The sequence below is a fragment of the Bos grunniens genome, chromosome 11 (genome assembly GCF_055505025.1).
Source record: "Bos grunniens cultivar Pamir isolate PY7600 chromosome 11, Bosgru_T2T1.0, whole genome shotgun sequence".
Taxonomy (NCBI): Eukaryota; Metazoa; Chordata; class Mammalia; order Artiodactyla; family Bovidae; genus Bos; species Bos grunniens.
In genome coordinates, this window is record NC_141175.1 from 32,712,914 (window position 1) to 32,728,878 (window position 15,965).

Consider the following 15,965-nt stretch of genomic DNA (forward strand, 5'->3'; position numbering starts at 1 on the left):
TATATGTCAGCCAAGTTCAATTTTTTAATTTTAAATCTTGGATATATCTAGAATTTATTTTTGTAATGGTGACTCCATATGACTGTTGAGTTTATTTACAAGTCCATCTTTTCCTGATTTTTTTTGTTTGTTTTTAGATCTGTAATAATAGTATGGATTCCTCATGGGTTTTTGTTGTATTCAATGAGTATGATCCATTAGTATCATCATTTACTTTGATGTTCCATTTCCCAGATTGGTCCAGTGGGAGCCTCTTCATGTAGTTTCAGTGTCCTTTTATGTCTTCATCATTCACTGAGCACCATCTTACTTTCTGGAGCAGTATGTTTCAGTTTCATTTGTTCTTTCTCTGCCTGTGTAATCAACATTTTCTCTAAGGAGCCATGATTCCCTTTTTAAGGAAAATTGTATTTAGAAACCACGGTGTGAGTTTTTGGTATACTTATCTAGTGTAACCTTGCTTCCAGTACTTCTCAAAGGGCAGATGGCTTGGATTGTTTTAAGCATTGACTTGTTTATTATTTTAAAAATCAATTTGTTGTTTTTAAAAATTTTTTTTTAATTTATTTCACTTTCACTTTTCACTTTCATGCATTGGAGAAGGAAATGGCAACCCACTCCAGTGTTCTTGCCTGGAGAATCCCAGGGACGGGGTAGCCTGGTGGGCTGCCATCTCTGGGGTCGCACAGAGTCAGACACGACTGAAGCGACTCAGCAGAAGCAGCAGCAGCAGCAGCACCAAGTCTTAGTTGCAGCATGCAGGTTCTTTAGGTGCAGCATACCCTTAGCTGCAGTGTGTCAACTCTGAGTTGTAGCATGTAGAATCTAGTTCCTTGCCTTAGGGTCAAACCTGGGCCCCCTGCATTGGGAGCTTGGAGTGTTAGCCACTGGACTCACCAGAATGCCCATGATTTCTGTGCTTATTTCTTACATCATTTTTGTTGTAAAGGCAAGAATATTGCAGAAAGTTTGGAAAAGAAAGAAATAATCCACAATTTTATTACCTGCCAAAAATAACTATTTTCATTCTTGTTTCTCTCCATTTTTTCATATTCAATTTTTGCTGAAATTTTTATTTCCTATATTTTTCACTTATATGGTATCTTTTTCTTCATAATTATTTTTGAGGGATACATAATATCCCATCAGGGCTTCCCTGGTAGCTCAGCTGGTAAAGAATCCTACTGAAATGCAGGAGACCCCGGTTTGATTCCTAGGTCAAGAAGATCTGCTGGAAAAGGGATAGGCTACCCACTCCAGTATTCTTGGGCTTCCCTGGTGGCTCAGATGGTAAAGAATCCACCTGCAATGTGGGAGACCTGGGTTCAATCCCTGGATTGAGAAGATCCCCTGGAGAAGGGCATGGCAACCCACTCCAGTATTCTTGCCTGGAGAATCCCCAGGGGCAGAGGAACCTGGTGGGCTATAATCCACAGGGTCGCAAAGAGGCAGACACGACTGATGACTAAGCACAGCACAGTGTCCCATCAAGCAACTATATCATGACCACTTACTGCATTTTCAATTTTTCCTGATGAAAAACAGCTGTGGTAGACATATTTTTTGTATATAGCTTACATTGTTGGTCTTTTAAGTTTCCAGAAATCTGGAAGATCAGGGTCAAAAGATATAACATGGTCAGTTTGCTTTCTCCTGAAATTGTGAGAATGAGTTTATACTGATTTCATATTTTGTTACTATTGGAAGTTGAATGAAATGTTTACATTCGCTTTTGTTTGTTATTAAATCAAAAGGTACATTATTTTTCATCATAATATTTACAAAATCTTTCTTTATCAGAAGATTATCCAAATCCTGAATTTACTTTTTACTATTGCTTTACTGTAGGTGAAAGTGACAGCTTTGAGTCTGGTCATTTGTTCTTAAGACCTCTTTAGTGCTATTTTAGGAGTGTATAATAGCTTCAAAAATATTAGTACATATGGGGGAATGAATTTATTTAAAATACTGTATTAAAAACTTTAGCTTTTCCTTTTACAGTAAAACAAAAGAGAATGAAAGAAGTAGATAATCTTGAAAGTATAAAGGAAGAATGGTAAGTTGAGTAATGCATTTTCTTTGTACTATCTTTATTTTTATCACAGTTCACTTATTTAGTATATTTTCATTATGATTATTTGTTAAGTATCTATGAGTAAAGTATTTAAAAGTTGGTATTTTTTGCTGTACTCGCATTAAATGGATTTTTAGTGAAGTTTCTAAATATTTTTGTGATTAGTTTTTTGAAAAGTGTTAAATTTCTTTCTGCTCACATATTATTTCTGTTATGTAACTGAAAAATTAAAGTAACTGTTTACTTCATTAGCCCCTCATGTTATACTGTCTTGGAGTCATAGTGGAAATATAATGACTTTGGAGTCAAATAAACCCAACTTTGAATCTCATCTCTGTCTTCTACTACTTCTCTGGCCTTTGAGCGACTTAGATTCTTTGAGCTTCAATATCTCCTCTAAAAGGGGAGGGGGCATACATAGATATCTGAAAAGTTTTGTGAGAATTAGCCAATTCAAAACACTGAGTATAGTATTAACACGTAGCAGGCACCCAATAAATTGTAGATGTAAAGTTTGTGGTTCTTATTAGTATAGAGTTCTTTATTCTCCCTTATCTGAGATGAAATATTTAGTTTTGTATTACGTTCTTTTTGTCTTAAATATTCAAAGATGTAAGCACCTTTCATTCATAGTCCATTTAAAAAGATAAATAAGTGTTTATATTAACATGTTTTGTGCACACTTTCTATACCGAATATTGTTATTTTTTCACTGGAGGATTTATTATTTCATGTAAATATCTGATCAGTTCAGTTCAGTTGCTCAGTCGTGTCCGACTCTTTACGACCCCATGAATTGCAGCATGCCAGGCCTCCCTGTCCATCACCAGCTCCCAGAGTTCATACAAACTCATGTCCATCAAGAGAGTGATGCCATCCAGCCATGTCATCTTCTGTCATCCCCTTCTCCTCCTGCCCCCAATCCTTCCCAGCATCAGAGTCTTTTCCAATGAGTCAGCTCTTCGCATGAGGTGGCCAAAGTATTGGAGTTTCAGCTTTAGCATCAGTCCTTCCAAGGAACACCCAGGACTGATCTCCTTCAGAATGGACTGGTTGGATCTCCTTGCAGTCCAAGGGACTCTCAAGAGTCTTCTCCAACACCACAGTTCAAAAGCATCAATTCTTCGATGCTCAGCTTTCTTCACAGTCCAACTCTCACATCCATACATTACTACTGGAAAAACCATAGCCTTGACTAGACGGACCTTTGTTGGCAAAGTAATGTCTCTGCTTTTGAATATGCTATCTAGGTTGGTCATAACTTTCCTTCCAACGAGTAAGCATCTTAATTTCATGGCTGCAGTCACCATCTGCAGTGATTTTGGAGCCCCCAAAAATAAAGTCAGCCACTGTTTCCACTGTTTCCCCATCTATTTCCCATGAAGTGATGGGACCAGATGCCATGATCTTCGTTTTCTGAATGTTGAGCTTTAAGCCAACTTTTTCACTCTCCTCTTTCACTTTCATCAAGAGGCTTTTTAGTTCCTCACTTTCTGCCATAAGGGTGGTGTCATCTGCATATCTGAGGTTATTGATATTTCTCCCGGCAATCTTGATTCCAGCTTGTGCTTCTTCCAGCCCAGTGTTTCTCATGATGTACTCTGCATAGAAGTTAAATAAGCAGGGTGACAATATACAGCCTTGACGTACTCCTTTTCCTATTTGGAACCAGTCTTGTTCCACGTCCAGTTCTAACTGTTGCTTCCTGACCTGCATTAGGTTTCTCAAGAGGCAGGTTAGGTGGTCTGGTATTCCCATCTCTTTCGTTTATTGTGATCCACACAGTCAAAGGCTTTGGTATAGTCAATAAAGCAGAAATAGATGTTTTTCTGGAACTCTCTTGCTTTTTCCATGATCCAGCGGATGTTGGCAATTTAATCTCTGGTTCCTCTGCCTTTTCTAAAACCAGCTTGAACATCTGGAAGTTCATGGTTCACGTATTCCTGAACCCTGGCTTGGAGAATTTTGAGCATTACTTTAGTAGCATGTGAGATGAGTACAATTGTGCGGTAGTCTGAGTATTCTTTGGCATTGCCTTTCTTTGGGATTGGAATGAAAACTGACCTTTTCCAGTTCTGTGGCCACTGCTGAGTTTTCCAAAGTTGCTGGCATATTGAGTGCAGCACTTTCACAGCATCATCTTTCCAGATTTGAAATAGCTCAACTGGAATTCCATCACCTCTACTAGCTTTGTTTGTAGTGATGCTTTCTAAGGCCCACTTGATTTCACATTCCAGGATGTCTGGCTCTAGGTGAGTGATCACACCATCGTGATTATCTGGGTCGTGAAGATCTTTTTTATACAGTTCTTCTGTGTATTCTTGCCACCTCTTCTTAATATCTTCTGCTTCTGTTAGGCCCATACCATTTCTGTCCTTTATCAAACCCATCTTTGCATGAAATGTTCCCTTGGTATCTCTAATTTTCTTGAAGAGATCTATACTTTTTCCCATTCTGTTGTTTTCCTCTATTTGTTTACATTGATCACTGAGGAAGGCTTTCTTATCCCTCCTTGCTATTCTTTGGAACTCTGCATTCAAATGCTTCTGTCTTTCCTTTTCTCCTTTGTTTTTCGCTTCTCTTCTTTTCACAGCTATTTGTAAGGCCTCCCCAGACAGCCATTTTGCTTTTTTGCATTTCTTTTCCATGGGGATGGTCTTGATCCCTGTCTCCTGTACAATGTCACAAACATCTGTGAAACTCTATCAGATCTAGTCCCTTAAATCTATTTCTCACTTCCACTGAGAACATAATCATACGGGATTTGATTTAGGTCATACCTGAATGGTCTAGTGGTTTTCCCTACTTTCTTCAATTTAAGTCTGAATATGGCAATAAGGAGTTCATGATCTGAGCCACAGTCAGCTCCCGGTCTTGTTTTTGCTGACTGTATAGAGCTTCTCCATCTTTGGCTGCAAAGAATATAATCAATCTGATTTCGGTGTTGGCCATCTGGTGATGTCCATGTGTAGAGTCTTCTCTTGTGTTGTTGGAAGAGGGTATTTGCTATGACCAGTGTGTTCTCTTGGCAAAACTCTATTAGCCTTTGCCCTGCTTCATTCCGTATTCCAAGGCCAAATTTGCCTGTTACTCAAGGTGTTTCTTGACTTCCTACTTTTGCATTCCAGTCCCCTATAATGAAAAGGACATCTTTTTTGGGTGTTAGTTCTAAAAGATCTTGTAGGTCTTAATAGAACCATTCAACTTCAGCTTCTTCAGCGTTACTGGTTGGGGCATAGACTTGGATTACTGTGATATTGAATGGTTTGCCTTGGAAATGAACAGAGATCATTCTGTCTTTTTTGAGATTGCATCCAAGTACTGCATTTCGGACTCTTGTTGACCATGATGGCTACTCCATTTCTCCTAAGGGATTCCTGCCCGCAGTAGTAGATATAATGGTCATCTGAGTTAAATTCACCCGTTCCAGTCCATTTTAGTTCGCTGATTCCTAGAATGTCGACATTCACTCTTGCCATCTCTTGTTTGACCACTTCCAATTTGCCTTGATTCATGGACCTGACATTCCAGGTTCCTATGCAGTATTGCTCTTTACAGCATCGGACCTTTTTTCTATCACCAGTCACATCCACAAGTGGGTATTGTTTTTGCTTTGGCTCCATCCCTTCATTCTTTCTGGAGTTATTTCTCCACTGATCTCCAGTAGCATATTGGGCACCTACCAACTTGGGAAGTTCCTCTTTCAGTATCCTATCGTTTCGCCTTTTCATACTCTTCATGGGGTTCTCAAGGCAAGAATACTGAAGTGGTTTGCCATTCCCTTCTCCAGTGGACCACATTCTGTCAGACCTCTCCACCATGACCCGCCCGTCTTGGGTGGCCCCACAAAGCATGGCTTAGTTTCATTGAGTTAGACAAGGCTGTGGTCCTAGTGTGATTAGATTGACTAGTTTTCTGTGATTGTGGTTTCAGTGTGTCTGCCCTCTGATGCCCTCTTGCAACACCTACCGTTTTACTTGGGTTTCTCTTACGTTGGACGTGGGGTATCTCTTTTTGGCTGCTCCAGCAAAGCGCAGCTGCTGCTCCTTACCTTAGATGAGGGGTTATCTCCTCACAACCGCCCCTTCTGACCTTGAACGTGGAGTAGCTTCTCTCGGCCCTCCTGCACCTGGTGGCTCAAACGGTAAAGCGTCTGCCTACAATGCGGGAGACCCGGGTTCAATACCTGGGTCAGGAAGATCTCCTGGAGAAGGGAATGGCAACCCACTCCATATTCTTGCCTCCCCCGCCCCAAAAAAGGGGCTCAAAGAAATATCTGATACTAACTGTAGAATTGTGAGGTTGTGTCAGGAGCCTCTAAAACCACCTCCAACTGTGATGATTGCTTAGAGGAATCACAGGATTCAGCATACAGTCATACTAATGACTACGATTTTGCAAAGAAAGGACATTTTCCATGGGGTGATGTCCAGGGGAAACCAGACATAAGCTCCCAAGAGTCCTCACCCAGTGGATGCAGCAGGACGCATGCTTCATTCCTCCAGTAATAAGTCATGACAGCACATATGAGATGTCTACTAGGGAAGTTCACTGGAAATGAGCCTAGGGCTTATAGCGGGGGCACATATTAAAATTCCAGACTCTCATGAGGAGCGTGAACAAGGCTTTCAAAGAATAGCAGTCATCAGGCCTGCTCTGTTAACGCTTTTCTACACAGAAATAAGTTGAATGATTTTAAAAATTAACTTAGGACCTCTTCTCACAGTTTTATGGAGACATTATTTACATACCATAATACTTTAAATTCATCCATTTAAAGTATACAATTCAGTGGTTTTTAGTACATTTGTAGGATTGTTAAACCAGTCAGTTTTATAACATTTATATCACCCCAGAGAGAACCCCATACCTATTAGCAATCATTACCCATTCTCCTGTGTCCTACCCCTGACAACCACTAATATGTTCTCTGAATCTCTGGATTTGCTTATTCTGGGCATTTCATATATCTGGAATCAGAGAATGTGTGGTCTTTTGTGACTAACTTTGATTTAGCATAATGTTTTCAAGCTTCATAATGTTGTAGCATGTAATCAGTACTTTAAATTTCAGTTCAGTTCAGGAGGCCTGGCGTGCTGCGATTCATGGGGTCGCAAAGAGTCGGACACGACTGAGCGACTGATCTGATCTGATCAGTTGCTCAGTCGTGTCCGACTCTGCGACCCCACAGATTGTAGCAAGCCAGGCCTCCCTATCCATCACCAACTCCCAGAGCTTGCTCAGACTCATGTCCATTGAGTCAGTGATGACATAAACGTTAAATAATTAGTAAGATGTCTATACAAAAAGCTATATTAAGTTTTTGTACTTTTTGTTACTAGAGAAATCCCTAAGACTTCATGACTCTTAGCCAATACAGCTTTGATAATCTAGTTTCAGAGTTACAAAACAGGGTGTTGATAGTTGCATCATAAATGGATAATGACAAGTGAGGGAAAGGATGATAGAGTAGAAAACAAAGATGAAATAAAGTTGTCTGTCTGTATTTTATTTTTAACTAGAGTTTACATTTGGGTCTATTCTTTGTTTTATACAGTTCTATGGAATTTGACAAATGGTGCTAATGTGTGTAATGTTGCATTTTTAATCCCACATACGAGTAGTTAATTGTTGGTATACAAGAAAGCACTGACTCTTGTATATTAAAATTTATGTCCTGCAACTTTGCTACAACTGCTTATTGTTCCAAGAGTTTTTTGTTGTTGTTGATTCTTTTGGATTTTCTATGTAAATCCTTTCTGTGTAAGTCTTGTTATCTGCAAACAAAGACAATTTTGCTTCCTTTCTGATCTGTGTATTTTTTTGTTTCCTTTCTTTGTCTTACTGGTTTAGCTAGGGTTTCCAACATGGCATTGAAGAGGAGTGGTGAAAAGGGGCATCCTTGTTTTGGTCCTAATCTTAGGAGAAAAGCATCTTGTTTCTCATCACTAAGTATGACATTAGGTTGAGAGAGTTCCTCTGTATTCCTAATTTGCTGAGTTTTTAATCATGAATAGGTGTTCTGTTGATATGATCATATGAATTTTCTTTAGTATGTCAATGTGGTGGATTACATTAATTGATTTTCTAATGTTGAACCAGTCTTCAGTTCAGTTCAGTTCAGTCGCTCAGTCGTGTCCGACTCTTTGTGACCCCATGAATCACAGCACGCCAGGCCTCCCTATCCATCACCAACTCCTGGAGTTCACTCAAACTCACATCCATCGAGTTGGTGATGCCATCCAGCCATCTCATCCTCTGTCGTCCCCTTCTCCTCCTGCCCCCAATCCCTCCCAGCATCCGAGTCTTTTCCAATGAGTCAACTCTTCGCATGAGGTGGCCAAAGTATTGGAGTTTCAGCTTTAGCATCATTCCTTCCAAAGAAATCCCAGGGCTGATCTCCTTCAGAATGGACTGGTTGGATCTCCTTGCAGTCCTGCTTGGTTGTGGTGTACAATTTTACATATTATTGGATTCAAAATGCTAGTATTTTATTGAGGATTTTGCATTTATACTTGAGAGTTTTTCCTATAGTTTTCTTTTCTTGTAATGTCTTTATCTGGTTCTACTATTTAGGTAATGCTGTCATCATAGAATGAGTTAGAAGTATTCCCTTCTGCTTTTATTTTCTGTGAGAGATTGTAGAGAACTGGTATCAGTTCTTCTTCAAGTGTTTGATAGAACTCACCAGCGAAGTCATCTGTGCCTGGTGCTTTCTGTTTTGGAAGATTATCATTTACTGATTTTTTTTTTCTTTTTGCCACGCTGAAATTCCCTGATTCAATTTCTTTATCACATGTAAGCCTATTCATATTCTCTATTCCCCCTCATGTGAGTTTTGGTAGATTGTGCTTTTCAAGGAATTGATCCATTTGCTCTAATTTAATCTAATTTGTAGGTGTGCATCTCCAACACATTGTACTCTGAACCTCTTAAAAGCCTAGATTAGGGAATTCCATGGCATTGCAGTGATTAGGACTCTGCTCTCACTGCCAAAGGCCCAGGTTCAGTCTGAATTCAGTTTCAGATCTGTGAACTAAGATCCTATAAGCCATGTGTTATGGCCAAAAAAAAAAAAAAAAAAAAAAACCACACACACAAACAACAATAAAAAAGCCTAAACTATTTGTTATTCATCTGTGTGTCTTGCCCACCCAGCATAGTAGGTAGTCAATAAATGTTTGGATGACTTGGGTTAAAGGACTTGTAAAACTTCAGCTACACTGGATGCTCAGGTTTATTTGCTTTGTACCTAGTAATTAACTATACACTGCTTTCTGAACAGAAGGAACAAATACCAAAAAGCATAAAGTGGTTGAAAAGATATTATTGTCTAATATTTGAGAGCTTACTGTGTGCCAACATGTGTACTAGTATGCACAGTACTATATACCAGGTGTAAATAAGCCTCTAAGTGCATCACATTTAATCTTGACAACAACCCTGTTAGATAGGTAGTGATACTAAGACATCATATAGATTGTCTTAAGAGTATTTATAAAGAGAATTACCTAGAAGAGTAATTCCTAAAAGAATATACCTAAATTGAAACATTGCCCGTAAGAGACAATCTAGCACAGTGATTAAGAGTAGGGACATTAGAGGCCTGAGTTCAGTTTCCAGCTCTGCCTCCAATAGCTGCCTCCAGTAGCTGCCTCCAGTAGCTGCCTCCAATGGCTTTGTCATTGTGGGCAAATTGCTTAAGCTTTTTCTTTATCTATTAGGTGAGGATAAAATCAATATGTGCCTTTTAGGTCAACATGAAGATTGAATGAGATAACGTGTGTAAAGTACTTAGAATAGTTCCTATCATTTATTGATAAATGCTTAATAAATATTAGCTATTAACAGAGGCTTTATAATGCATCATGGCTAGGAGCATAGACTTGGAAGATAGATTAACAGAGTTCGAATTCTGTTTCTGCCACTTACTAGCTGTGTAACGTCTAACATGTAACTTAATCTCTTAACATGTTAACCTCTTCATGACTCATTTCCTTGTCTGTAAAATGCAGATAAGAGTAGCTGCCTTGTAGATCCTACACAGTGTAAGAGCTGTAAAAGTGTTATCATTTATGAAACCTGAGAAGTTATATCTCAGTACATTTATAAATTTTCTATGTGCTTTAGAAGTTTTTGTCAAACAAAATCTTAGGTGATATTTCTTATATGACAAAATATAAACACAGATGCATACACAGACGAATGGTAGTTGGGGTGGGCAGAAAAGGATGGAGGAAGGTGGTCAAAAGGCACAGCCTTCCAGTTATAAATATTCGTAAGTCATGGGATGTCACGTGCGTTATGGCAACTGTAGTTAATCATAATGTATTGCATATTTACTAAGAGTAAATCTTAAAAGTTCTCATCACAAGGAGAAAAATTCTGTTGCTGTGCATAGTGATGGATGTTAACTATGAATTAAGACTTGCTGTGATGATCATTCTGCAGAATATACAAACATTGAATCATTACGCTATATTTCTGAACCTAAAATAATGTTATATGTCAGTTATATCTCAATTTACTAAGAAAGAAAAAAACCCAGTAGAGTATTAAACCACTACAAATGAAAGTCTTGAGTGGGAAATTTTATTCTGAAGTGCACAAAGGGGCAAAGCTATGATTATGACTGTTCTTCACACATTATCACCTTTCATTTCAAGAGTGCTCTCTGTTACCAAAAATACACAGTAACTCCTGTTAAAGCCATTTTGAGACCTTTACAAAGAACATATATTTTTTTCACTTTGGACCGGTGGTTTTTCCACATGGCAAGATGTACCCATCCCACCCCCAGGGGTCCTCTGGCATTGTCTGAAGGTGTTTTTTATTATAAAACTGGAATGTAGAGGGATGTGCTCGCTACTGCTCACAGACACTGCTGAACCTCCTACAATGGATGGGCCAGCTAGCTCAACAAAGAATTATCTCTCCCCAAGTGTCAATGGACTGAAGTTGAGAAAGCTCTGCTCTGGACCAAAAGGGTTAATGCCTTTTTCCCAAGGGTATATATCTACTATCTTAATTTGAAATAGGATCTCTGACTGCAGACATGGAGGTAGAGTCTCAGTGTTATATCCCTTAACCAGAGCAATTTATGTAAACTTTTAGAGAATTAGTGGTCAGTAATGCTTCTTCTTTTTGTGTCTGTTTGTGTGTAGGGTTTGTGAAACAGGATCTGACCACCAACCTCTTAGTGATAGTCAACAAAAAAATTGTGAATATTTTGTCGACAGCCTTTTTGAGGAAGCTCAGAAGGTTGGTGCCAAGTGTTTGTCTCCCACTGAACAAAAGAAACAGGTAAGAGTCCATAAATCTTTTCTCTCCTGATATTTCTCAAATATGGACCTTTAGAGGTCAAAATTGTTTTCGTACTAATCAGTTCAGTTCAGTTGTGTCCAACTTTTTGCGACCCCGTGAATCGCAGCAATCCAGGCCTCCCTGTCCATCACCAACTCCTGGAGTTCACTCAAACTCATGTCCATCGAGTCGGTGATGCCATCCAGCCATCTCATCCTCTGTCATCCCCTTCTCCTCCTGCCCCCAATCCCTCCCAGCATCAGGGTCTTTTTCAATGAGTCAGCTCTTCGCATGAGGTGGCCAAAGTATTGGAGTTTCAGCTTTAGCATCAGTCCTTCCAATGAACACCCAGGACTGAGCTCCTTTAGGATGGACTGGTTGGACCTCTTTGCAGTCCAAGGGACTCTCAAGAGTCTTCTCCAACACCACAGTTCAAAAGTATCAATTCTTCTGCGCTCAGCTTTTGTACTAATAGTAAGATACTATTTACTTTTTTCACTGTATTGAGTTTGCACTGATATTGCAAAAGCAATGGTCAACAAAACTGGCACCTCAGGAGGAACTGAGGCTGTGGCACCACACAGCACCACATCGTACCAGTAATTACTCTACTCTTTTCTTTGCACTTGCAGGGGGTGAAAAACATTGGTTTCAATTAAGAATGTCCAAAAAAAAAAAAAAAAAAATTAAGAATGTCCTTGATAGAGCAGTGAAACTTAGAGATTCCATTAAATCCTAACCCATCAATAACCTATCTTACTAACTTTCTGTATAATAAAATATGAAGTATATACATAAAATGAGGCTTCCCTGGTGGCTCAGACAGTAAAAAATCTGCCTGCAATGCAGGAGACCCAGGTTCATTCCCTGAAGAAGGAAATGGCAACCCACTCTAGTATTCTTGCCTGGAGAATTCCATGGACAAAGGAGACTGGCAGGCTACAGTCCATGGGTAGCAAAGAGTTGAACACGACTGAGAGACTAACACACACACACACATATGTGAAACTCTTCTGCAATATACAGAAGTATCTTAAGGAAAAGTACAGTTGCTTGAGATGCAAGCTGAACAGTCTGCTTTTTCATGGTGTACTGTTTTTACTGGAAAGGATGCTTTACAGACAACTGATTTTTCAGTCTTGGCTATTCGGCAGACATTTCCTCAAAATATATAAAGAGAGTCTGACACTTCAAGGAAGTGAGATGATCCAGAAGATGTTGAGAGATTAAATATTTCTAACAGTAACACTGACAGTTCTTTTTTTAAGCAAATTATTGTGTTTTTGTTTTTTTTTTTAATAATTTTACTTATTTATTTATTTTTGCCTGTGCTGGGTCTTCAATGCCGCGCAGACCTTTCTCTAGTTGTGGTGAGCAAGGGGTACTGTCTAGGTGCGGCGCACAGGCTTCTCATTGCAGTGGCTTCTCTTGTGAAGCACTGGCTCTAGGGCATGCAGGCTTCGGTAGTTGCGGCTCCCCAGTTCTAGAGCACGGGCTCGATAGTTGTGGTGCACAGCCTGAGTTATTCCACAGCATGTGGGATCTTCCCGAATCAGGGATCAATCCGTCTCTCTTGCGTTGGCAGTCAGATTCTTTATCACTGAGCCACCCAGGAAGTCCAAACTGATAGATTACATTTGAAGGAATAGCTATTAATTACTCTTAGTTGTTTTTCCCCCATTTTTATTTTTAATGTTCAAAGTCTAATGTTCAAGTCGTTTCAGATTTCTCTAGCTGTTGAGAAGTCTGTTCTGACGAGACAGCATTAGTGCCCTCTGAGATAGAGCACAGGATATTCTTCCAAATGAGTTCTCCTAAAGAAAATGATTAATGACTTACTTTAAAATATTATTCATTATGAACTAGATTATACATGAACATTATAATTTTTGATATTTTATATTTGAAGCTAGCTCTTAAGAATGGTATATTTAAAATTTTTTAACTGTGTAATGGATGTTAATTATACTCATTCTGTAATCATTTTGCAATATATACATACATCAAGTCACTATGTTGTACTTGTAAGACTAATACAATGTTATATGTCAATTCTATCCCAATTTTAAAGAAAAGATTGATACATAAAATATATATTGATAGAAGAAATTTTCAAAGGATTTTTAAACTAGTACATTTTATTGATTAACATTATACATTTTGTTTCTTACTGCTTTGCAGGTAGATGTAAGTATAAAATTATGGAAAAATGGATTCACTGTCAATGATGACTTCAGAAGTTACTCTGATGGTGCAAGTCAACAGTTTCTGAACTCCATCAAAAAAGGGTAAGCAGTCTTTGTTAGCAGAAGGATATTTTAGATATGTTTCATTTGGAAGATTCCTTTTTAATGTTGTTCACACATTCTTACACATTCAAAAATACTTTTTCTCTTTTAAATTCAGACTTTTCATAAGATGGGTTTACTTAAGAGAACCACAGCTATAATCTTGAAGGGTCAGGAATGTGAATTCTGATCAACCAAAATCTGACAAATTAATTCACTTTGCCAAGTGTTACTTAATACCACATCACATCCTACTTGTTATTTAATAATTATGTTTAAAGATCTTTATAGTTGTTAAATTGTGATTTCCATTGCCCTGTAGTGTTTTATATTATATATTTATAAAAACTTGAAAATCACCCACAATTTCATTACCCAGAAGTAATAGCAGAAGTATTACTGCTATTAACATTTCTGTTGAATTTCATTTTGGCACTTTCTGTCCATAGATTTATACATAATTGTGCATATATTTTAAAAAGTATTTTGACTTTATCTTAAAATACTTGAATATATCTGTATATTATTTTGTTACAATGATGAGCCATAATTTATATATATACACCTAGTTGTTGGTGATTTGATTATGTCTTAAGTCTCCCACTATAAAAAAATACGTGACTATCCTTGTGTTTAAATTTTTAAGAAAAATAACAGCTTTATTTTTTAATTAAAGTTTTATTAAAATAAAATTAACCTACCATAAAATTTACTCCTTTAAAGTATACAATTCATAATTTTTTAGTGTATTCACAGAGTTATACAACCATCAGCACATTAATTCCAAAATATTTCTTTTTTCATCACCCTAAAAAGAAACCCCATGCTAGTAATCACTGTCCACTCTCCATTTCCCCCTCCTCAAAACCCTGCACAACTGCAGTCTACTTTCTACTTCTATGGATTTGTCTATTTTGAACATTCCATATAAATGGAATCATTTTGTGTTTGACTTCTTTAACTCAACACAGTATTTTCAAATTTCATTCATGTAGCTTTTAACAGTTCTTCATTCCTTTTTTATTGCCAAATAGTGTTGCATTGTATGGATATGCTACATTTAGTTTATTCACTTCTCAGTAGAGAGACCTTTGGGTCATTTCCACATCTTGCTTATCACAAATAATACTGCTCTGAACATTTGTGTACAAGTTTTCATGTGGACATATGTTTTCAGTCCTCTCAGGTCTAGGAGTGGAACTGTTATCTCTGTTTATGAAGAAATGCCACACTGTATTCCGAAGTGATTGTACCGTTTTATATTCCCGCCAACAGTGTATCAAAGTTCCAGTTTTTCCATATACTTGCCAGTGCTTGTTAGTTCCAGTTTTCCATATCCTTGCCAACACTGGTTTTTTAAATTATAACTATCCTACTCATTAAGAAGTGGTATCTTGTGGTTTTCACTTGCATTTCCCTAGTGACCAGTCATGTTGAGCATCTTTTCATGTACTTGTAGGCCACATGTATATCTTCTTTGAAGAAATATCTATTCAGATCCTTTGTCGATGTTTTTACCCTTGCCACCTGAGCCCATAGCAGTTAAAGTGTGGAGCCTTAACCACTGGACCACCAGGGAATTCCCCCCTGCCTACTTTTAAAATTTAGGTTATTTACCTTGCTGTTGATCTGTAAGAGTTTGTGATGTATTTTTGAGACTGTTTTCTCCCATTCTTTTATGTTTGTTGTTGTTTCATTTTTTTGATGGTACTCTTTGGAGCACAAAAGTTTTTAATCTGAAGAGTCTGATTTATTGATTTTTTTTTCTTTTGTCACTTTTGTCTCTGGTGTCATAGCTAAGAAAATATCACTTATGTCAGGGCATTAAAGATTTTACTCCTATGTTTTCTTATAATTATATTCAAAGTTTGACTAGTATCTCAATTACTCTTTCATGATAAATTGATAAATTAATGTGTAAAAGGCATGAACATTCTTTCAGCTATTGATGCTTATATTTATGCTTCTGCTTTATTAAAAAAATACACAAAATTAAATTCTGTCCCATAGCACTGTCCTTAACATATGATTTTATGTGTGACATCAATTTAATGGTGCAAAGTACTTATTTTGGTCAGTTTTTATTTCAGAATGGTTCATAATATTCTGCATGTAACCAATTTTAAATATATGCATATACATATATAGGTCTGTACATATGTATACGTACAATGTATATACAAATTATAAATTATTTTGTATTATATAATTAATTTTTAATCTTTTTCAAACTTATACAAAAGTCATAAGTGAAGTACCAAGAACTTTTCTAAAAGCATTTGAGAATGAGTTGCCAAAGT

The 15,965-nt window shown here is 37.7% G+C and overlaps 1 protein-coding gene across 5 annotated transcripts in view; it reads left to right on the forward strand.

Annotated features, from left to right (window-relative positions):
* The window catches only part of UBXN2A (UBX domain protein 2A), a 31,274-nt gene that overhangs the window by 6,535 nt on the left and 8,774 nt on the right, over window positions 1-15,965 (forward strand). For all 5 annotated transcript variants that reach the window (XM_086325715.1, XM_086325716.1, XM_086325718.1 and 2 more), the window contains 3 exons: window positions 2,002-2,056; window positions 11,239-11,377; window positions 13,559-13,665. In XM_086325715.1, coding sequence (XP_086181841.1) covers window positions 2,016-2,056; window positions 11,239-11,377; window positions 13,559-13,665 — 287 coding nt within the window. In that variant the 5' untranslated portion in view covers window positions 2,002-2,015. The remainder of the gene's footprint in view (window positions 1-2,001; window positions 2,057-11,238; window positions 11,378-13,558; window positions 13,666-15,965) is intronic.